The sequence below is a fragment of the Cyprinodon tularosa genome, unplaced genomic scaffold (assembly GCF_016077235.1).
Source record: "Cyprinodon tularosa strain WSP-4 unplaced genomic scaffold, ASM1607723v1 ctg404, whole genome shotgun sequence".
Lineage (NCBI taxonomy): Eukaryota > Metazoa > Chordata > Actinopteri > Cyprinodontiformes > Cyprinodontidae > Cyprinodon > Cyprinodon tularosa.
In genome coordinates, this window is record NW_024039124.1 from 744,018 (window position 1) to 767,056 (window position 23,039).

The following is a 23,039-nucleotide window of genomic DNA, read 5'->3' on the forward strand; positions in this document are numbered from 1 at the left end:
AAACTGTATGGTTATTAATAATAAGTCAACCTGGAGAGACCTGGAGGTTGAATTAAGGTTTTTATTGACATGGAGCCCCAAAGAACAATTATTTGACTTTCTTTTGCATTTATAATGATTTCTATATAGATTTAGTTGCAAAACACAATTTAATGTTAAAATTGTGCATTTCTACATTAATATATCTTTAACCATGTAGAAATCATTACTTATACATGAAAGAGATATTGATCTCTAGGCCAGATTGACACAGACGAGGAAGGTGCAGTCAAAATTTCTAAGATAAAATTATCTCTAGATATTTTTCAAAAAAAGTTGATATTTTACAATTTCTTTGACTTAATTGTGTCTGTTTTTCTAAAATTGAATCAATTATTTTTACTTATTAAAGCTTTGTATTTGTTTCTTATTGTTCTTGCAGTACAGCAGTGGTGGCAGCAGGGGGTGGTATACATACCCCTGGTAAAATCATACTGTAGCACCCCCAGGAAAAAATTTGATTAATATCATTTTCATCAGCTCATATTGTTGAACAAGTGACTGTTATAATATTCTTCTCACAAACACAACCAGTTCCAATTAAACTTGTTAATGTATATGAACAAAAAATAAACTTTAATGCATAAAGCTATGCCATACAAGTGAATCTGATACCTTTTCCATAGCTGCTCTCATTGTGAATTTTTAAGAAAACATAAGTTATTTTGTAATCTGTTTCTCTCACTGAAAAGATTTTCAATCCAATGACTTTAATAAACAATTACCTTTCTTTCTATAAGGTATTGTAGCAAAAGTCTTTTTTTTTCTCATTATGATCTGGAGGCTCTACATTTGGAAGTTAACTAAAATACGGGATGGGAATCTTTGGTCCAGATTGGGTTGTTTTTAGACAGGTGCCAACAGGAAACCAGTGCGCCTGTAAAATGGCCACTGTGCTGAAGATATGACACTAAAACTGTTTTATGTTATGCACTAAAATTGTAACCGATTTCTCCCTTGGACTGATTGGGTTTGTTATTAATATTCATTTTTTATTATTATTAAAAATGTTTATATACTTTTTTTATATACATTTTTATTTCTTATTTTTCTTTTTACAGGTTTACAATTCTAACGACGGAATATTAGGGCCAGGCTAAAGATTTTTATCGAGAATAAAGTCGTAATATTATGAGAATAAAGCTGAAAAATAACGAGAATGACGTCATTACACCACAACCCGTTTCGGAAAGAAAGCTTCGATAACAATAAGAAATTGTCAGACAAAAAATTATTCTCAAACCCCTCTTTTCTTCCTAAATATGTCTACCATGTCTGGGAGAACGCTAAATTTACGAGGGGTCCCGGAAGGCAGCGTTGCCAAGGCGACGCTGGAGTTTGGGAGCCCAGCCGAGGGATTCGAGTAAAACTAATCACGATGCCTAGAAAGAAAGAGAGAAAAAGCGACAAAAACAAGAAAAAACTGAACCTCGCGAGTCCTTTAACCAAAGCTGTCATCGACGATAAAGAAAAGAGTTTATATCAGAAGCAAATTGGATTTTTGAACGAGAAACTAGAAAGGTAACGTCCATGTTTTCTTACTTGAAGGTGAAATGGTAGCCATTTTTTAAATCAGTACATAAAGAAGTTTTCCTTGTAGATGGATTTTACGCCTTGACATTTTATTTGAGTTTGGCATATTTAAAAAAGGAACTTTCAAGTGGTTTCAACAAATTTCCCTTTTAATTCAAAGCTCCTTTTTTTAAATTAAATCAAAGCTCATAAATCTATAACCATGCTTCTATTATTTCTTTATATTAATCATCCATTGCAGGTCACTTGTTTAAACCTTTATCACCCTTCAAACATTTTGTTTTTCCTGCCTGAGATGTAAAGTTAATCAGTAGTTTTGTAAATAAGATGTGCTGCTGTAAACAAAAAAGGGCAAACTCTATAAAAACACAGTGAACAAAGTATATATAATGGCCTCACCTTTTTATTTCATTTTTAAATTTTCTAAAGTAAAACCGATTGTTTGATACCTGTATAAATAGCTGATTCCATCTCTTAAATATGGTGGAAAATAAAAACAATGCGTAAACATTAAAGAACAGGGTAGATGTTTGCTGTAAAAAAGCAGATATAACTAAAAGATGTTAAAATGTGTTAAATAAAAGCAAATAAATCTGATAATGAGGCCTAAAATCTCTGCAGTCTCCTATAAGTTCACTTTTCTCCCCATCTTTGTCCTCCAGGTTTCAGATCAAATGTGCTGAACTGGAGAAGCAGAACAAATTGCTAATTTCTCAGTACAGCTCACTGGACACGGAGAAGAAGGATGTTACAGAGTACCTGAAACGCACACTTTCTGAAAATCAGGACGAGGCTGATGATCTCCTGCAGCGTCTGGAGGCTCAACGTCAGGCTGCTGTCCAGGAGAAACAGTCCTTGCAGCTGAAACACGACAAACTGAGGCAGGAACTAGACGCCCAAATTAATGAACTTAATGAAAAAAACGCAGTGCTCGGTGAGACATTTTACTTCAAGATTACAAAATATCTTTGTAGTGTGGGCAGGAAGAATAACCCGTTCTTCTATAATTCCCCCTCCATGTCTACAAGATAATTCAGGGTCAGGATCTGTTCGGATGTTGAAACTGTTGCAACATCTGTTGTAGGTCTCTAGAGAACTTTTAATATTAGAGCTGAGGGCAAAAATGGCATTGAAATGATATAGATTAAAATGTCTCTCTCTCAAAAAGCAAAGGATCGTCAACGAATTGTTAGAATAGGAACCAATATCTGACACAAGGTCCTAACTCTTCCTCTTCCTTTCCTGACAGTAAAGAAACTTGTTGATCTGGAAGAGTTTCAGAGGCAAAAGGATGAACTGATGACAAAGCTTCAAAATCTAGAGAAGCAGCTGGAATGCCAACAAGAAAAACACAAGGATGAGATCCACAGCCTGGAGATGAAGGATCTGCTGGAAAAGAGGAAGTTAAGGTCATGATAGAGGGGGTTATTTCTCAATCTCTAAAGCCTCAAAGTCCTTTAGAGTAACATGGTTGTGTCTCGTAGTGGTTTTGACAACATATCCATCTTTTACTTTAGAATCATATGCTACTTTTGGTTAAATAATCACATAAAACAAGAACATAGGATTTATGATTATATTAAAGATTTTAGAGGGATTTTATCATCTGACATGTTTTTCCTTTTCTGGTTCTTTATTTCCTGAAAAAAGGTTGGAGATGGAAAGTGAAGTAGCAGCTATGTCATCCAAGGTCCAGCATCTAGTGGAACAGAAGCTTCCGGAGAAGATCAGGTCTGTGCTTCAGGAGAACACTGAGCTGAAGACTCGTCTCAGCAAGCTGTCAGAGGCGACCGAGTCCCTGCTGGAGGAGAACACGTCTCTGAGGGAACGCCGCAGACTGCTCAGCGTCGACAACGACATCCTGGAGCAAACTGTCCGTGAGACGTCTCGGATCAGCTGCGTCTGCAGGAAGGTGAGAGGCTTTCCTGCAGTGTCCCATCGTCTGGTTTCAAAATAAAATCCTGAGCAGACCCGGTGATCTCTCCATCAGGAGGTGCAGCAGCTTAGGGAAAAGTTTCAGCAGCTTCAGGAGGATGTCAGTGAAAAGCAGCAGCAACTGGAGCAGCTTCAAACTGAGCACACACGAGTCCTGGCCGACATGGAGGCACTCAGGTCCTGATTTAGCTTATTTGTGGAGTAAATTTTAGCCAACAATGGAAGAAGTGTTTTTCTTTGGATTTGACTCTATTAAATTTCTTTATGGAAAAAAAAAGCTTAGGCATTTCCTAATTAAAGCCCTTTATGGCAGAGAGATCATAAATGATTTGATCTTTAATGTAACCTTCAGATAAAAGTAGCAAACGAGGTGAAATAAAAAAGCAAATGAAAAAAACAGACATCAGAACTGATTAACCGGTCAGAAGGGAGCTGCATATCTAAGCAACATAACTCACAATAGTCTGTTATAGAGAAATCATTAGCCCAAAGAAATAAAAATATAGATTCAAATATCATTAGTTTGATCACTTTATGATTAGACTGTAAACTGATCATTACACTGATTAAAAATAGCAAAAGGTTCTGCTGTAACAGAACCTAAATCATGGTGTGTTTCCAGACTGGACCGGGCCTCTCTGTCCGCAGAGTGGAGCAGTAGCCGGATGGAAAGAAATCAGCTGGAGGTGAAGCTGAAAGACGAGAGGAGGAGGAAGAACAGGATGAGGAGCATCATGCAGGACGCAGCAAACAGTCTCCTACAGGTGCTGAAGGTAAAACTAGAAAAATAAAAACTCACTCTAAATTTACAGATTTCCTTCTCCAACACCCAGGAATATTCATCAAACCTCCTGCTGAGGTTAAAAACTATAACAAAAGTTTCATAGAAGAAAGTTCAAAATGATTATAAATAAATTATGATGGAACCCAGATATAAAGGATTGAAGTCAGACAATTAGTATATTAAATGAGAACATTAATAGTGAAATTTATTCCGATCAGTATTCATTTATGGGAAGTGCTTTTATTAGGAAATGGGAACCAAGAAACTGATTTTGTCTTTATCTAAAATCTAAATGTTGATCTTCATTTTATGTATTAAATGATCAAACTGAATAATAGCTTCTTTGTGATCCTCTAAGTAATCTCTTCTACACCAACCAGGTCCTCAAGGACCACAGTTCTTAATTTAGGCGTTTTCCTGCATCAACCTGAGTTAAATGCATCTTTGGACAACTTCCTGGTCAAATCTAAATCCACCAGCAGTATGAATTATTTAGGGCTTAAGTGTCCAGGTGCCTGCAAACATCCGGTTTGACGTTCCTTCACAGCATGAGGTTCTGATGAAGGGTTTGTTCCCATCAGGAGGCTCCAACACAACAGCAGGACGTGGACGCTGTCCCCCCGTGGAAGAGGACACTGCAGAACCTGCAGGAGCTGCTGAACCGACAATCAATCAGAGCTCTGTCTGCACAGAGAGAGCTGCAGAAATCTGACCCAGATTCAACACGGTAACAGTTCCCCTCTTTATGCTGCTCAGCATTCATGCTACGGTCTGAAACCTCCGGTGAGGGAGCAGAGATTGTTTTAGTTCCGAAACCATGCAGGGATACTAAAGGAGCTAAAGCATTGCAATGCGAGTCAAAATCCATAGGAGCATGTCTAGTATAGAGTGGTATCTCTATGGGGGACCAAACACCAAGATTTCTTGACATAAGACATTCTCCGTCCAAAACCAGCTTCAAGAAGCGGTTTCTTCTCCCCCTAGTTGCTTCTTTATCTCTTAAAATGCATGAAAACTAGATTTAATCTCATAGTGAAACTATGGATGGACTCGTGGCAGAAAACATTAAATTTTGCTTTATGTGGGAGTGGCTTTTAATACAGAACAGTAGAATGGCTGAAAGTTATTTCAAGTGAACCATGTCCATCTTGATCATCCCCATTTGTATCTGAACAGAGCAGAGCGCCTGGATCCAGGTCGGAGTTTTCTGTCCCAGCCGTCCCGTCAGAAAGCTCGTGATTCCCGCCTCCTTCCTCAACCCGCAGTGAAACCCAGAGACTCCCTCTGTAGGACAGGAGCCGCATCGAGCAGCAGCCTCTCATCTCTGCCCAGGTTGGTTAAAATTTAAGAAAAGGAGTCAGATTGTTGCAAGGAAAACCGCTTTGTTTCCTTTTTTTTTTTTTTTTTTTTGGAATTTACTTTGATGTTTTAAGGCTTTATCGCCACTTCTATCACATCTTTAAAGAGGACTGATAAGATATTGTGAAAATGATGCAGACCTTTAATTTTCCTCTCTGACTCAGGAAACCCATGATTCTGAGGAGCTCCAGATCGGCCACCATTTCTCTTTCATCTTTGGGATCTCTGACCTACAGCCTTTCACCAAATCCAACTTTCTTCAAATGAATCCCGAGAACACCAGCAAAGAATGGATAATAGGAGAAAAATACATTTAGGAAGCGAGGCGAATCCTTTGCAGAGGGACACACTGTTAATTGCCATCATAACATTCAAACACAGAAAACTATTTAAAGCTGCTGATATTGCTGATCATATAATAGCTGATCATCTCCTTGCTCTGTCTCATCATGACCATCTCTTCCTAAAAACAGTTTCCACCCTGTTACAACTCAGTAACAGGGTCAGCCCCTAATAATCCAATAATTCAAACAAAACATACAGATTTCAACACTTTAATTATCAATAATCATAGTTAAAGGCAACGTTTCAGGCACTTCAATTTCCATGTGAAGATGAAAGTCAGCACCTTGACGAACACTAGAGGGCACAGCTTATATTAAACCAGACAGACAGAAACCGGACACACCTAGACTCTATGACCACTGTATGTACAATGAAATACATATATCTGTATTAAAAACTATACTCTGATAAATATATAACTTCATGGATTGTTGAGGAGTAATAGAAGGTATTCAAAATACTGTAGTTTTTTTCTTTTTTAAATAGTTAGAGACTTTAAAAAAAGTAAAATTTGTCCAGTCCAGGTTACATTGGAATACTAAAGGATTCACCAATGTGAGTTTATGGGGGTTATTTGGGACTGGGGTGGTGAGGTGAGCTCTATATACAGGAAATAGTCCCCCTCTTATAAGGCAGGGTGGATTTGATGATTATCTGCGAGCTTATATAAGAAATAAAAATGAAGCCAAAAAGAGGCTGATGATAAATGAGACATTTCAGGCACAATCTGATGGATCTGAGGCACCTGATGGTTACATTCATATTCAAAGGGCACTTTGGGCTCATCAAGGCGGATAAGAAGATGCATACATAAAAAAAAAAAAAATCCAGGAATATCATTGGTTGGTTGTCAACATTGAGGAAGGACGCGTCGTTCTTGTGTGAGCCAATAGCAGCGCAGCGTTGGTGGGATCAGGAGGGAGTCTCTAGTCCAACATTCCCCTCCGAGTCGGACTTGGTGAAGTTTTCCTTCCAAGTCTAGGCGTTCCCTGCGAGAGTCATGAACATAAAACGTGAGGCATGAATAAACCTACGCTGCATTGCTGAACGGTGGAGACAGAGACTTACAGGAGACTGGGCTTTGGAGAAGTTAACATGTGCATAAAGCAACACAGCGATGTCCTTGTGTCCTGCTTCCAGGGCGATGGAGAGAGCGTTACTGCCATCCTAAAGGTGAAGGAAGTCAGTGAGACATAGATTATAACCAAGCAAAAGAGAAGTCTGTATAAATCAGTTGGCTATTCTACAGGCTGATGAAAATATCAACTAAGAAATAAAAATGTAGATTAACTACAATGAAGAACTGGACAAACACAGTGTTATAACCCTGGTAGATAACTACTTCGTGCATTGAGAATTCAAGAGTAGTGCACCCAGGGCCCAATAGGAATGATAAATTCTCATTTTTTGGGTTTTGGTTATTTATTTATATGATCCAATGGCTGTGAAGAACCCAACAGAGCTCCTGGAACCATTGACCACAATGTGGGATCTTGGTTTATCTCTAACTGTTGCCTTATAATATATATAAAGATTTTTTTTTCTTCCCACAGAAAGTCTTATTTTTTCCTTTAGAATCATCAGAACATAAATACAGAAGGAAGTCTAAAAATGGAAGCATTACCATGCTTTCTTTTTTCCAATTTTTCATCCATGATAATAAATTATAAAAGTCAACTTTGCGTTAGCTGTAAGCTAATTAGCATATTTATCATAGCCAAGTCAGATCCTGTCAGAGGATTAAAAACAGATCAGAAGGTCCCTCTTGGAAATGACAACTCATGTCTCAATTAAACATTTATCAGTTAAGTTTTAATAATAACTTCAAGTTTTATTGTATAATGAATAAATGAATAATTGAGGTAACATCTTCCATTAATGTACAGTTCCACTCCTGAATAACTTTGAAAATAAACTTCCCGTTTTAACGCCTAAAGTTTTTTTCCATTAGATCTTATTTTAAATAAAATGTTTCCAGATTTGGGGTTTTGGGTCATTTAAGAGAAACCCAAGTCAGGAAATGTAAGCTTATTTAAAATCTTAAGCTGCAGGCCTGTTTCACAGGCTTAAAGAGACATTTTGTACATTTTTACTGAAAAATACCTTCGAAACAGTCTTTTTATTTGATCCTTTACAACTAAAAAATTGTTCGATGAGCAGACTGACACCTCATTAGTTCAGCGCCAGCCTTCAGCCCATTTTCCTGAATTAACTTTGGGTTGGACAGACGCCGTTTCTGCGAATGTTCAGCCACCAAGTCATCCATTTGTTCTGGCCAGTCACTGAACCAGGTGATTCCAATCTAGACAGTGAGTTAACTAGTGCAGATAAGACTCATGGAGATGACTTTTTGACTCCACATCTCCCACCTCTGAGATTTACTGCTAGAACACTTCATTACTACAAAGAAATTAACAATCAAGCACAAATTCACTTCCTTTGTGCATAAATTCCATTTCTGGATCTGCAGTTTGGTGATATTTAAATTACCACTTTTGGTTGTAATCAATAAACCAAAGCGGTTGTCGTTATGTAACGTTTTCCAGTCCAAGGACCCCCAAACTAATGGCGATATGGAGCGGGGACCCCCTAATTATATATATTGTGTTATATCAAACTGGTCCTATAGTCACTCTATTACAGATGGAGTAATGTAACGAAAGTAATTTCTTCCTGGGATTATTAAAGTATTTCTGATTCTGATTCCTGGTTGATGGGACAGGTGTTGTGAATTAATTGGTGCCCAGCTTGAAAGAGCTCCTGTGTGTCTCTGAATGTGTGCATTGATGACTGAAATACATCTTCTGCCTCCATTTATCTGTTTACTAAAGTGTGTTGAATTCATGTTAATGCAGATTTAAAGATATTTCAATTAGTGGAAAAAATTGCAGGGGGAGTTTAAAAAACAAATTCTAATCAAAACTTTTGCGACCCCCGTGCAGTACCTCCGTGGACCCCCTAGGGGTTGCGGACCCGCTATTGAAGACCTCTGCTCTAAAGCCTCCCAAACAAAATCAATGGATCACTAGTTTTCAGCTCATCCTCTGCCTTACAGCTCTGTATCAGATCAGGTTATTTAAAAAGTATTTATTTTAATATGTGATGTTAAACTCACGCTGTCGCTGAGAGTGGCATCACAGCCCGTTTGGCCCAGCAGCAGTTTGAGGATCTCAACATGGCCATGTTCGCTGGCGCACATCAGTGCCGTGGAGCCCTCGTCGTCCTGGATGTTAACGTCGGCTCCGTGGGCCAGCAAGGCCCGAACCATGTCCATCCTGCCATGACTGACGGCCAGCATCAGCCCCGTCTGACCCGCCTGGAGGAGACCAAGCAGGTTTTATGACTTCCCTGCCGATACTACAGGCTAACCCCCACCCAAAAAAGATTTTAAAACTTTTGAGCAAATTATTGAAAATAACACCCTCACTTAAAAATGCTCTTAATATAGAAAAAAACTTTTAGAACAGAAATAAAAGTGGAGGAGGTCGTTTAGTGATGCTAGCTGCTAGTGTATCCAAGAGGTTTAGGGGATTGGTAGTCTGGGTGTTGAAGGGGGATCACAAGAGGCATTTAGATCAGGAGTGAATTTTGTTCCATTATTGTTGCAAGTAAAAACATGTTTTACTAGTGGTAATAAAATAAAGAAAAAGGAATCCAGACATGTAACTTTAAAAAAACGTCTTAATGAAAAAAGATTGAGAGCAACTCTGCTGTTTTCTTAGATTTTATTTTTTCAATATTTATTTTTACAAATTTCTTTTTACAAATTTTACATTTTCAAATTGTATTTTTTATTTATTCTTTTCAAATTAACCCTTTTCATATAGGGTTTAAAAAATGTCATTCTATCCAAAATGTGTTTAACAGATCATTTTTATTACAAGCTGAAAACAAATGTTTCATTGTGGCCAATAAAAGTATTCTTGACCCATGCAGATGAACAGAAATACACCTGTTCTCCTCACTCTGGAGGAATAGCTGAAAAAAGCTGATTATTTTAAAATTTCAATTTACAAAGCATGTTCTTTGCTTGCCACAGTAATGGAACAAAATTCACTCTATAGTTAGATCAGGGGAACAAAAGATGACGTTAATCTCCTGGAAGAAGTCTATCGACGGACAGGTATGGTGAACGGCACAAAGGAAGACCGTCAATCAGAGATGTCTGCAAAATATCTCCATATCACTGCCAGCCTGAAGCTGAACTGCTCCCCAAAAACTGAGTCGTTCAAAACCTTCCAGGAGGGATCTACTCATTATGTCAGCAATGCCTGAACCCATCAGAACCATCCAGGCAAGTGTTTTTATATCAGAATAATTAAAACATTTTCAGCTCTCCAGTATGTAGGTTGCTCCAGTTCAAGGTCTAAACGTGTCACACTAAAGGAGAAGTGAGCTTCTGATGACATTTGTCATTTTTAAAGCCCTTTCCTTGCAGATGCATTCTGGTGGGCTTTGACCAGTAGTCAGCACATGCTTCAATCTGAGTAGGTCAGTTTTCTTCATTTATTGAATTTTCAAAACATGCTGAGAGAAAGCTTGTATGTAGCTCACCAATCCTTCCACATTCAATGTCAGTGAGCTGTTTGGATTTAGCAATCAGGTGGTTTGACAGGACTTGTCTGATATCATAAAAAGGTATCCACATTTTTGTTTTTTCGAGGCACCAATCTTAAACCTATCAGCTTAAGAGCAGCTCATGTAAGTTAAGCTGTTTTTTAAAATAAAATTCCTACAAAATAAAAAAAATAAAAAATCATGAAGCTCTGCTTAGAACCAGCTGAGGATCCAAATGTGCAGAATGCCATTTCTTGTCTTTTTTAAAATTCCCTAAACTTTTGATCATGCAAACAGTGTAAAGACCACTAGGGGTCACTATAGTACAAACGTTCCCAGAACACATGAAGAAAACAGAAAAAACATAAAGATGCTGAAGAGGAACAAGACCAATTTTAAACCAAGCTATGTTACTCCACATTAACTTTCCCCATCATGCTCTGCAGGCCACTGTGACCCACCTGACTGGCACGGGCGTTCACGTCTCCCTTGCTGAAAAGCTCCTCCACGATGCACATGTCCTTTGGCGTCTCCACGGCAGCCAGCGCGGCGAGCATGATGGGCGTGTACCCGGCCTTATTCTGCTGGTTCACGTTGCAAACGTCTGAAACACAAACACAGAGTTTAAATCTCACTGTGGGAGCTAAGCCCCCCCCCCCCCCCCCCCTCCTGCTCCACGCTGATTGGGCTCCTTCCTGTAACTGACTCCTCCGCAATAACAGTCCAGATTTATCAGGCTTCAGGCAGTCTCTTCCTTAAGCTGCCTGTAAGACGCCTGTAAACACGATTCATTATCTTGATAGCTGGTATCACAAGGACCAAAACAGCAGTGACTGCGAGGGCAGGGTGGGGTGGATGTGCTGTCAGAGACTCAGTCCAAAAAAAGGACGAGGAGATAGAAGTCGATTAGAGAAGAAAGTGTCTGAGACCTTATCCCAGTCCATTAGAGCTTTAAAAACGCTGCAGCACTGGAACAGGTCGAGTGTAAACAGTTCAAGTTCTTTCTAGATTTACGTTTTGAACACATGCTAAGAAAAAGCAGCTTTTTATCGTTTTATCGCGTTTAATGTTTCAGATGAGAACCAAACTTTTAATATCAAAGATAAACCAGATGCAAAACACATCATTTAAATTATGATGAATCTATTTAAAGAATAATGCATGATAAGCTGGGGCCGTCCTTAGCGACACCAGCTGGTTATCAGCAGCTTTGTGTATCTGCCAGAAAGCATGAGTAGCCTGTTTAAGATCATGGCACAGCATCTGATTTTAGTCCAGACTTTGACTAGGCCACTCCAAAGTGTTAATTTTTCGCTTTTCTGAGCCATTCAGAGGTGAACTTACTGGTGTGTCTTTTTGTTGTTTTCCAGACGCTGGAGTTCAAGCTTTTAAACAGATGGCTGAATGTTCTGGAATTTCTTATAAAGAGTAAAATCAATGTTTTGATCACTTATAGGTGATGGGTTCTTTTCTTATCTGGACAAGTCAACTTGGAGAGTTTCACTGTTTAAACACTATTTCTTAAGGTACTGAGTTATCAGTGATGTTTCTGATTTAAGTTGTTGAAGGCCAGCTTCATGTGGTCTGGTCCTACTAAGAGGATTTCTTGACTCTAAGGCTCTGGCAGCAATCAGACCTGGCTTTGGCGGGTCAAACTGAACACAGAACAAAAAAAGTGTGTTTTTAGCCCTCACCTGCATCTAGCAGCTTCTTCACCACCTGGAAGTTGGAATGAGACACGCTATAGTGCAGCGCCGTGTTGCCATTGCCGTCGGCCATGTTGACGATGTGGCGCAGCACGTCTGGTGAGACTGCTTCAAAAGCCCGCAGGTAGTCCTCCACCATCCCGGCAACCGCTGCCTTCTGGCTGGATGCTCTGAACCACTCGTGCTGCACAGTGTTCAGGCTGGCTCTCTATGGAGGCAGGCCAGAGTCATTAACCAGCTTAGACTCACATCAACAAACAAGCAGACCTATCAGTGATATCAAGGCAGTGGGGTCTGCAAAAACAGTGGGGTCTGCAAAAACAACAACAATCAACTCAGGGAGTACATGCCACAACTAATTACCATAAAAAACAAAACAAAGCAAGGCTTTTTTCTCCCCAAACACCCTGCTGCTGTTTGGGGAGCACCTGGCTGTAATTGAGACTTGATGACCCCAAGATGACACTCTTTGCTGCAGCTGAACTTTTTCACCTCCCTTCCTGTCCTGCTCACTTTGCAAAGTGGTTAAATAAACATGGGTCCTCATCTAGCCTAGTGGCTGAAATGTAGACTCATAAATAACTAATATAAAGTTCCAAGATCAATAACAACAGAAGTAAGAAACTAAAAATATACCAGGGAACATCTATAAAAATGGTGTTTCCGTTAAAAATAGCATTTCTAAGCAGAGAAGGTTGTTTTCCCTCCTCTTAAATGAAAATGCAGATTACTAAATGTTTTAATGAGGGAGTTTGTTTAGAAAAGCATTTCAATGAGGTTCTAATAAATTTAGAAGATGGACAAATATTCACATATGGACAAAGAGGGGGCAACAATAAATATCCATTAATTAAGGTCAAAATAGTGTAAAAATATATGGATAAAGACCCGACAGCCACACAGAGTAGATGGATTTTATACTTTAGAACAGGATCTAATAATGTGTAACATGTAAACATCCCACAGTGCATCCTTTATAAGTGATAAATATTAAACTAGTTTTACAGTTGCTACTTTTCTTTAGGATATTTCTGTATATCTATGATATTTAAACCAGTTAAAATATTAATGTTTTTAACATTTATCTTTGAAGCAAATTTTAGTTTTGGCTTTTTTATCTTGAGATTCTGTTAAGATATAATAAAACATTATTTTTCCCTCTAAAGGTGTATACAGCCAATGAAAAAAAAAGTAAAAAGTGATTCATTTACTGATTAAAAGCCGATAAAATGGATCTCCTCACCAGATCTTTGCTGCTCACAGCCTTCGAGTCGTTTAGGTGAGTGTTGAGAACGTCACACGCAGCCAACATCTTCTCACTCAGCTCATACCTTTACATTAAAAAACAAACAAAATATATTAGTTAAAAATACCTAAATACCTATCCATGCATGTACATTTACCGTATAATTATGACAGCATTCCTATAACACAGCACAGATCCAAACCTGATGGCAAAATTATTATAGTTTGACTTCACCAGTACGAAAGCAGAGCATGTTTTCATGAAACATCTGATATGTAGGAACCTATAATCCCAAACAGCTTAAGTCTAACATATCTGCAATAAGTCTGTTGTAGAAAGTAAAGGACATAAACCTTGAAAAATTGTTAAACTGTATCAAACCACGAAATAAAAAAAGAAATTTGCACATTTGATCACAAATATTGGCTGATTTCAGGCTCTGGCGACTTTCAAAGTATGTTAAACTAGAAAACTTTTCTAGACTCTCTTTAGGAAGGTCTGTATCATCTCCTCTAGGATTCACAAGTCTCTTTATGACTAACCTCTCCCTCTTCTCGTTCTCTGAACCTTCCTCCTCCTCCTTATCCACATCCTCGGCCCCCTTATTTTGAAACTCCTCCCCGATTCTTCTTCCTCTCACTTCCTTGTACTCATCCTTCTTTCCTCCGTAGTCCTTCTCCTCGTCCTCATCTTCCTCATCCTCCGACCCAGAGGAGCTGCTGTCCTCTGAGCTGGACTCGTCGCTTGATGTAGTTTCATATCTAAACCACAAGGGGGCGAAAACAGGGTAAGAAGGCAGCAGACCTTCAGAAGCTGCAGCTCAGATTTCCTCAGTACATTTTGCATGCGAGTGGTCGGGTGGGTGTTAACAAGGCTCTAAGAGGGGAGAGCATCAGAGCAGCAGCTGAGTAAACCTAAAATCGGCAGCATCTTTACCCCCATGTGGGAACAATCAAAACAAAAACAATTCAAACGTTACGCTTACCCTCCGTTTACGCCAACAAACTGCAGGTTCTTCTTGGTACCGTTGGCGTCAGCTCGGCCATCTTTCTTCTTCATGATGGATTTCAGGTTATTCTGGCTGCATGGCTGACCTGCAGGGAAAACACGCGACGAGGACACAATCCTTTAAAAACCAAATATCCATTCATTTTATCTCAAACTGAAATGCATTGTTTTTGCTTTGATAACTTTCTTATTTTTCATATGTCTTTTAAAAACCTCGGCTGCTATTTAAAAAAAAAAAACTAACAGGTGCCATTTTTCTTAAGAGGGTTTGAGAGCCATGAAGTGTCCAGAGAGACTTGGAGACTCCTCAAAGCCAGAAGCATCTCAGTCATTTTAGGCGCAGGCCTGAGGAAAACCAAAATACCAGCAGAGAGCCAGAACACTCCGCACATCTGCCAGGACCCGCCGCCATGAAGGGGCCTCTTTACTGCTGCAGGGGACGGCAAAGAAGCTGCAAGTGTGTGTGGAGCGTCAAGTCGCAACATGTATGCAGTGGGTGTGTGTGTGTGGGGGGGGGTTCAATAGCAACAGAGTCATACAACATGTTTCCCATGTTTTGACAGGTGGGAGTGTGAGCGGAGCTCCTCGGGTGATATTTTCTTCCTCCCACCTTCTGCCACTTGGTGAGGGATTCTAGATCTGTTCCTAATCAGGCGATCATAGGATACCGTGCTACCAGATAAGATCATAGTTGTTTCCAGGCTTTCCACTGTTTTTTTTCTTCTTCCCCAGACTGTGTGGAAGGATGGATATTCAGATGACTGGCTGGTTAAGGTTAGTCTAAGTGTCCTTCCTAATTCTAAAGGAGCCTGAATTATAAATGCAAAAACTAAAAAGAAAATAAAAATAGACTCCTCTCTAATGACAGGGATAAAGATTCTATAAAACAACCACCTAAAACCATCAGGTTCCAACTGTAACCTGAAACCATACTATGGTCTCATTTATTTTCACACACACAGTCATTTTGCTGTTTGAATCTTCATCAAAAATGTGTGCCATGCTAATTACTGTATAACAAGTCATGATTAAACACTCAGAAACATAAAGGCTTCAGTACCATGCAGTGCCGTAGACATCTGCAGATCCATGCGGCTCTTCTGCTCTGCTGCACTGATCTGCTGCTGTGCATGCATGTTCTCTGGATGATCTGCAGTTTCCATCGCGACGTCTGGTGAGGTGAGCTGCAGAGAGCTCTCTGAACAACAGAGAAACAGTAACTGTTAACAGAATGAAGGTTCCTCTTGAGTGGGCAGAGAGTCTTCAACTGGTTTGCAGGAGGTTTATATAAATATCTGAAGAAATACAGTTTTGTGTTCGTTTTATAACATAAATCAATGTAGAAAACATCTAACAGCTGTTTAAAAAAAGGAAACATTAAAAAAAAAATTTAATTGTCAAGAAAACTGCTGTGAATAGAGCCCGGATAGTAAAACCATTTTAACAAACTGTTACGTGTCCAGTGCTGTTAATCCTACTGAGTTGCTTTAGAGGGAGCTGCTTAGTCATTGAGTGCTCCACAAAAGGCCAGAAACACCAGACAATGGGCCCACATTCATTTGCTGGTCAGCATGAATGCTTGTTACATAATTCACAAGGAGCAGGGAATCCTCATCAACAGGGAGGTGTTAGCCAAGGTAGCACAGCTCATAAAAAACTAAACAAAATCACCAACAACAATTTAGAGCGGGATTGGAGCGAAGCTGCAGCTCTGGACAGAAATGAGCTCACTGCTGGTTCCTGTCCAGACAGCATTTCTTCTTGGGTCAGGGATAACTTTGTTCTGTCTGATCCTATCAGGATTATCTTTAGACTGCGTTTGAACGCTAAAGTATACGACCCAGCCTCCACCAGCTGAGCAGAAAGATGGAGGCTTCAGATAATACTAGCTCATAGCTTGGGAGAATGTTTCCTGGTGCATTTATTAACCTAGAGCTGTTCTAAAAAATGTAAAGATGGACGAGCTAAAGCAAACACCCAGAGTCCAACATCCTCGGCTGAAGGCAGACCTTGTACCATAGTTTTAGGGTCAACCTTAAACACCACTGGGCCTTGGAAAAACTGCAATCTTTTTCTTCAGTTCCTTTAGTGATGGATCAACACAAAGCTTTGCAAAAATGGCAGGCATCCATATTGAGCTCCAATGAGGCAACATTTCGCTGCAGGTTGTTGGGTGTTTGTACTAAACCAGCTGTGCACATCTGGACATAGGCGTTCATGCTATTTTTTTTGTGCAAAAAAAAAATAAAAAGCAACAGCTATGTCATCCTGGTGTTCCTTTCCGTTTCAACAGGGTCAAAGGTTTTCATCCAAACCAGAGGTTCTGAACTGGTTTAGAGCCTTTAAATGCAACAACTTAAGCCTGTTAAGCATGTTCCTGATACATTGGCTGTTGATGTAGATTCTGTTGAGTTACAGCATGGATTTTCCACCCATAGCTGGAGGTCACTGGCCTGAAGTGATCCATCACACCCCTGGCTGTATGAAGGTGAACCTCAGACTCTGTCTGAAGCCGGGTTAACACTCTACTCTGTCCCCAATCCTATCCGTCCTCCCATCAGCTTCATTGCACCTGCTAAAGAGAAGATTTCCCTTAGCATGATGCTGCCACCACCATGTAGTGATGTGGCTTTTCACCACATGGTGTTTTGCATGCAGTCCAGAAGGTTTTGTTTTGGTCCCATCTGACCAGAAAACCTTTGTCCACATGTTTGCTTCCTTTCCTTAAGTTTCCTTAAGATATAAAAGTCCAACATATTTATCCCTTTGACAGGTTCTCTACCCGAGCCGGGGGACTAAACAGCTCTTCCAGAATTAAAATGGCTGCTTTTCTTAAAGTCCATTAGTTCAGGTTAACAGATGCGTTCTAATTTTGCAGTGATTCTGTTTTACCACCAATTGCTGTAAACTTCTCTGGCTGCTGTGTCTGTTGGTCGTTATGTTGCTGCCGTTTATTCTCCAACATTCTCAAACAAACCTCAGAAGCTGTCAGAGAACAGCTGCAGTTATTCTGGGAACCAATTACACACAGCTGGACTTCTGTAGGAAATAATTTGTACTAGACTTTATTCTGGTGTTCTGGTAAGTGGGGAAGGAATGAAAATATGCGGGCCACACTTTTCAGATTTCTGTTTGTAAACATTTTGAAATCATGGATCTGTCTCCTACTTTTTGTTGATGAATTACTAAAGATCCCAATAAGATACTAAAGAGGTTAAATGAGTTAAGCTGTAAAAAGTTTAAAGCGTGTGAATATTTTCCATCTGCTTCCATATTGTGTTAGCTCAATGTTTATCATAGATATGTGAAGGTTTTAGGGTTAGAGTTTTAAATAACTGAAGTTAAAACAAAGCGATCCTGTAACGTTTAAGACTCAGATTTGTTTAGGTATAACCTTAGCCAAAGCTTTTTTTATTGGTTCCTGGTGGACATTTATGGAATTGAAATACTAATAGAGAAGGCTTGTAAAAGTTTTATTGTTCTGAGACACACGAGAATGTATTTAGATCTTCATCAGGCCGGTTTTTCAGCCCTTTTCTTCTTTAGTAACATTTTGGGTGTGTGTGTGTGTGTGTGTTTTCAGTTGTCTGCCCTTGAAACTATGCTTTAATTGCCTGGCATGACTCTGAGCCAATCATCACTCAAACCACATGTTGCTGAAGCTCACCCAGAGGGACAGGAATGTTATGTTTGCATATTGGAAGCGAGGAACATGCTCACCTGTGCTGGAGTTTGAGTGCAGCCTCAGGATGTTCTCGCCGCTCCCGTACTTCATCACAGAGTTGATGGACGAAAGCGTGCTGACCAGTTGGCTGTTGATGGATCCGAACTGGGACTGGGGCTGGCCGAAAGCATCCGCCAGCTCACTGTAGTTCTCTGCCAGCAGCATCTGCTGCTCCTGCAGCAGCTTCTGGACCCTTTCTATGTAATGGTCCAGACCGACGCCACCCTGTGGCTCTGGTGTTGCAGCCTCTGTCTTCCCTGCTTTGCTTGCGGAAGAGTCGGGGGGCTGAGAAGGACCAACTGCAATGTTTCGGGTTTTTAGGCCAATTAGGAAATTGTCGTGGATGCTGACCGGGCCCACCCCACATTCTTTGGTTTTAGTTGGGTTTGGTTTACTGGGAAGTGACCCCACGTCGTTGCCAGTTCCAACAGCCACTGAACGTGTTTTAGCTGTGGTCAGAACATCTCGGACGAGTCCCTCCCCCGCAGCTACAGTCCTGGTTTCCGCTGCTGCCGTGTTGGTGTGCTTATCACAGGTGGTCAGCTCCATCCCGGTGAAGGAGTCTATCACCTCGGCTGTTTTCGTGTTTGTGGACTTACTCTCATACTCCGCATCGGTACCAGTCTGTTGACACGTAGATTCTGGACACGCCATAACGGCAGAGTCCACCTTACCAACGAGATCTGGGTCGGTTCCTTGAGAGACCAACGTCTTCACAGGAGTGATGCTGACATCCACAGAACAATCGCCGCAGCCGATCGATCTGGACTGTTTGGTTGGTTCTGTCGTGGTTCTATAGCGGTCTGGTCTCTCCACCGACTCCTCTGTGTTTACTCCTACCTCACAAACACTCTGCTCCGCCCCCACCAGCTGATGACATGTTTCTACCCGCCTCCCAACGCACTGGTCACTCACCTCCACCCGCTGGTGCACCACCCACTGGTCCATGGGTGTTTCCGGTCCTGTGGCAATGCTCTGCATGCTGGGCTGACAGGACACCCCCACTGTGTGGGTCTGCAGAACCTTATCTGCAGCTGTTTGGTCTGATTCCAGATGTTCACCCACTGCCTGACTGCGCATCTGGACTTTGGCTTCCACGCCTGCATTGTACATCTCTGGCTTCACCATTAACCCTTTATCTGCCTTCTTCTTGTTTGACCCTCCGGCTGCCTGGAGCTCAAGTTTCAGCTTCCCCATCTCCATTTGGTGAGTCGTTTCTTTAAGCTGGACCTCCAGGCGGTAGATCTTTTCCTTCAGAGCTTCGATGGTTTGCTGCTGGAGCTCGATTTCTCTGTCAGCTTCACTGGTCACGCCCAGCATGGCCTCAGTCACAACAATTCCGGTGCTCCGCATCTCCAGCCGCTCCGTCACCATCCCCGCATCACGGAAACAACTCTCTGTTTGCAGTTTTCTCAGAGGGAAGGAAAGATTGTTCATGTTTTCATCTGTAACCACCCCAATGGACTTTTGGCAGACCTGGTTTGGAGGTTGAACTTCCGCCACATGATGCTCCTTGGTCGTCTTCTCCAGAGCTTGAACCTCAGCAGCCAGACGCCTGAACTCCTCCAGCCGCTGGGTGTTCTGCTCCTGGACCTCTGGCTCTACGATCTGCAGCTCAGTTTCCTTTTGAACAGATCCAGAGCTCTCCATTTGGTCGGCGCTGCCCACACTGTAGGAACGCTTGCGGAAGCCACAGAGACCTTGGTTTTTTGTCTGAGCGGCTAGTTGTCTTTTCTCCTCCTGCAGAACAGCGATCTTCACCTGTAGGATAGGAATGGTTTTCACTTGCTCCTCCAGCTCTTTCAGCCTCTTCAGGGCCACGACCATCTGCTCTCTGATCTGCTGCAGGTGTAACGGGCTGACGTTGGTCACCGGTGTGGCCACGCCTGAGCTCATGGGACTGTGGCGAATGGAACTGCCTCTGGACTGTGAGTAATAAGGGTTATATTCTCCATTAGACAGGCCATTAATGGGTAGAGGCTGGTGGGTACTGGGGGAGATCTGGCTCGGGGCGACTGAACTGGAGTAAGATGACAGCGAGCTGCTGGAGCCCATGCCTCCAAAGCTGGCCAGTCGACGGCGAGGAATCAGAGGCTCATTGTGGATGAGCAGCCGCTCCTGTTCGAGCCGCCGCCGGGTCTCCATGAGCGTCTTTTCCACTAGGGGGTTGTGACGAGGAGCAAACCTGGGTGAAGGTGGTGGAAGGAGCTGCTTCTGTTCTGCCAAGACTGAGTACGACTGGCCCACAGGGGCTTCAACGGTCGCCCTGGGGAGGGGGGGGTTCAACAGCGTGGCGTCCTGGTGCCTTGAGGGAAAAAAGACCGGGGACTGTTTCCCATCGCTGTTGGAGGAGGACAGGGAATCTGTGGAGGTCCATTCAGGCCGAGTGCCGACCCCGGCAGTGCTGCCCCGAGGCGTTGCCAGAGGTTTGGCAACTTTGGGTTTCCTCTGGATGCTCAGCTTCTTGATGGTGTGCCCCCGCTCAATGTCGTCGACATATTTGAGGAAATCCAGGTCTAACTGGTAACCGTAAGGAGTTTCAACGTAGTAAGGGTCCTTCTCATCTCCAGTGCTCGGGCATGTTTGTGCTCTTTCTGAAAGAGATGACGACACAGAAAACATTTATCCATCTGGATTTGAAACAAAAAAAAAAAAACATTTATGTTTTAACAGCTGACTTAGCTTACTCCCCCGGTTTATTACTTTGCATGTTTGGCATTTTGTGACAGACTTTTTTCAGGATAAATAAGAGTGGTCTGCTACAAGTCTTTTTACACTAAGCAGTATTTATTTCTTACCAATAAGATGACATTTTATTCTCACCTGACATGAAATGAGCAACTTTCAAAATATTTTGCTCTGAATAAGTTTCACACAAAAAAGATTTTAAAATGCTAATACATAAAACAGGAGGGATGAGTCAGAGTTCATTTGGTTTTAGTTTGGGGTCTTAATGTGCTACAGCTCATCTGCATCAATTTGCAGAAATCTAAATTAGAGCCAAAACAAATATAAATGAGGTGTTATACAAAGTTTGACCTGCGATAGACTGGCGACCTGTCCAGGGTGTAGTCCGCTTCTCGCCCATTGACAGCTGGAGATAGACACCAGCACCCCTCATGACCTCAGCAAGGATAAGTGTGATAGAAAATGGATGGATGGAAGCTATACAAAGTTTTCCCAAAATATATAATGATAAACCAACCTTCACATTCAGTGTAAGCACTTTTATGGTCATTAAATAAAAAACAAACAAACATATCAACATGGTTTAGGTGCAAAGTGAGAAACTGTTTAAAGGTATAAAAGCCCAAAACAGCCATGTGTTGTTACCTTTGATGTTTGCAAAGGGAATATTTATTGAATCTCTACCTAAAAAACAGCAAATAAGCAAAGGTTGTTCAATCGTTTACATTTTCTGAGATGCACAGATTGTTTTGGGTGTAAAAGAAAATTATCTGGCTGGTAACACTCATAATCTGACAGCAAGTACAAACATGCCTCCTACATCTGCTGGGAAAGCATAAGTGATCAGTTTAGCAGACAACGCTTAACCTCAGCTCAAAACACCGCTGAAATCTCCACAGATAACAGTTAATGCGCTTGTTTACAACGCACACAAAAAGGCACAGTGTCAACATTTTCTGGTTCAAAATCCACCCTGCTGTCAACAGTTCAGTTTTTTTCTGGACAAGATGACCTACACTGAGCACACTCACTGAGGAGCTAAGAACAAGCTGCAGATCAATCAGAGCAGGTCAAATCAAAGTCCAAACTCCAACACAGCCAGCTAAAAAATGCCTCCTTTGACATGTGAGTCAAGCAGCTTTCCTGGCTGCTGTATACTGACTGAACACAGCGTCTTGTTCTTGGTATGCCTGGAACTCTCCCCAACTAAAGAAAACACAGGCTGGAAATAAACAGCCCTGCTCTTTCTCCCAGTACACCCAGGTCCAACACCTTCTCCTCAATCTTTTCCCTACGGCTAAAACAGAGGAGGAGAGATTACAGGATTTAATCCTGCTGCTGGGCTGTTAAAGGCTTCGCTCACCTCAGGCCAACACCGCTCTATTCTTCTGGTTTAATCAACAGACAGAGCTCAGATCAGGCAGTTTCTCTTCACTGTTCACGTTCTCAATCCGTTCTCCACAAGAGAAGGAAAAAAAGTTGGTGTAAAGTCAGTGCAGTGTGGCTCTGCAGCACCATTGGACGGCTGTTTCCTCCAATCCTGCGAGGCTCTGAGCTGGCGGCTTCCCTTCCCAAATAAGAGTCCAGTCCTTCAGTGGAGGGGAGGGGACCTCTCCACAATAACAGTCTGTTCTCTACACAAACAGTTCCACTAATGTATATGTCAAGCCTTATACTCTAACTAATGCTCTTATTTACCAAACAACATTGCTCTAATTCATGTTGGGGTGTACAAACACTTTAATTCGGGTCACATGATTAGCCTTTTTCTATACATTATAATTTGATCTCAGCGTATCCGATTAACGAAGATCTTTTAATGTCTAGTTGTAACGAAGTGAACCGCAAACATCTGTTTTGTACAGAAAACAGACAAAGCTTTTTGCTTCAAAACAGCAGAAAATTCACTTTTAAAAATTAAATTATTGTCTTGATTATTGGATCCTGTTGAGGTTTAAACGAGAATATAACAGCTTGTCAGAGTGTAAGGATCCGATCAGGTTTCCTTAATTAGGGGTAACTGGACAAAAAGCAGCCACTGTCAATGCTCTAAACTTTTTATGTATTACAGAAAGCTCTACCTCATGTTCATTAACACACATTTGTATTGTTTTA

The 23,039-nt window shown here is 41.3% G+C and overlaps 2 protein-coding genes across 6 annotated transcripts in view; one reads left to right on the forward strand and one right to left on the reverse strand.

The window, feature by feature from the left end:
• The first annotated feature begins 1,345 nt into the window (after positions 1 to 1,345).
• On the forward strand, positions 1,346 to 8,577 carry LOC119791908 (cilia- and flagella-associated protein 157-like). The gene is made up of 9 exons (XM_038298286.1): positions 1,346 to 1,560; positions 2,235 to 2,506; positions 2,822 to 2,981; positions 3,223 to 3,484; positions 3,563 to 3,684; positions 4,130 to 4,280; positions 4,873 to 5,018; positions 5,468 to 5,623; positions 5,815 to 8,577. Exons 1-9 carry the CDS (start codon positions 1,418 to 1,420, stop codon positions 5,915 to 5,917), a joined length of 1,515 nt encoding a protein of 504 aa, XP_038154214.1. The 5' UTR covers positions 1,346 to 1,417; the 3' UTR covers positions 5,918 to 8,577.
• kank1a (KN motif and ankyrin repeat domains 1a) overlaps positions 6,189 to 23,039 on the reverse strand; it is a 77,674-nt gene continuing 60,823 nt past the window's right edge. For all 5 annotated transcript variants that reach the window (XM_038298280.1, XM_038298281.1, XM_038298285.1 and 2 more), the window contains exons 3-12: positions 18,233 to 20,830; positions 15,573 to 15,710; positions 14,490 to 14,598; positions 14,047 to 14,265; positions 13,502 to 13,589; positions 12,247 to 12,466; positions 11,014 to 11,156; positions 9,111 to 9,311; positions 7,064 to 7,162; positions 6,189 to 6,984 (exon numbers count right to left, since the gene is read on the reverse strand). In XM_038298280.1, the coding sequence (XP_038154208.1) occupies positions 6,922 to 6,984; positions 7,064 to 7,162; positions 9,111 to 9,311; positions 11,014 to 11,156; positions 12,247 to 12,466; positions 13,502 to 13,589; positions 14,047 to 14,265; positions 14,490 to 14,598; positions 15,573 to 15,710; positions 18,233 to 20,830 (3,878 nt within the window). In that variant the 3' untranslated portion in view covers positions 6,189 to 6,921. The remainder of the gene's footprint in view (positions 6,985 to 7,063; positions 7,163 to 9,110; positions 9,312 to 11,013; positions 11,157 to 12,246; positions 12,467 to 13,501; positions 13,590 to 14,046; positions 14,266 to 14,489; positions 14,599 to 15,572; positions 15,711 to 18,232; positions 20,831 to 23,039) is intronic.

Coding starts and splice junctions, on each gene's coding strand:
- LOC119791908 (XM_038298286.1), top strand. CDS start 1,418: ATGCCTAGAAAGAAAGAGAGAAAAAGCGACAAAAACAAGAAAAAACTG. Junction 1,561..2,234: donor TTGAACGAGAAACTAGAAAG/GTAACGTCCATG, acceptor TTTGTCCTCCAG/GTTTCAGATCAAATGTGCTG. Junction 2,982..3,222: donor CTGGAAAAGAGGAAGTTAAG/GTCATGATAGAG, acceptor TCCTGAAAAAAG/GTTGGAGATGGAAAGTGAAG.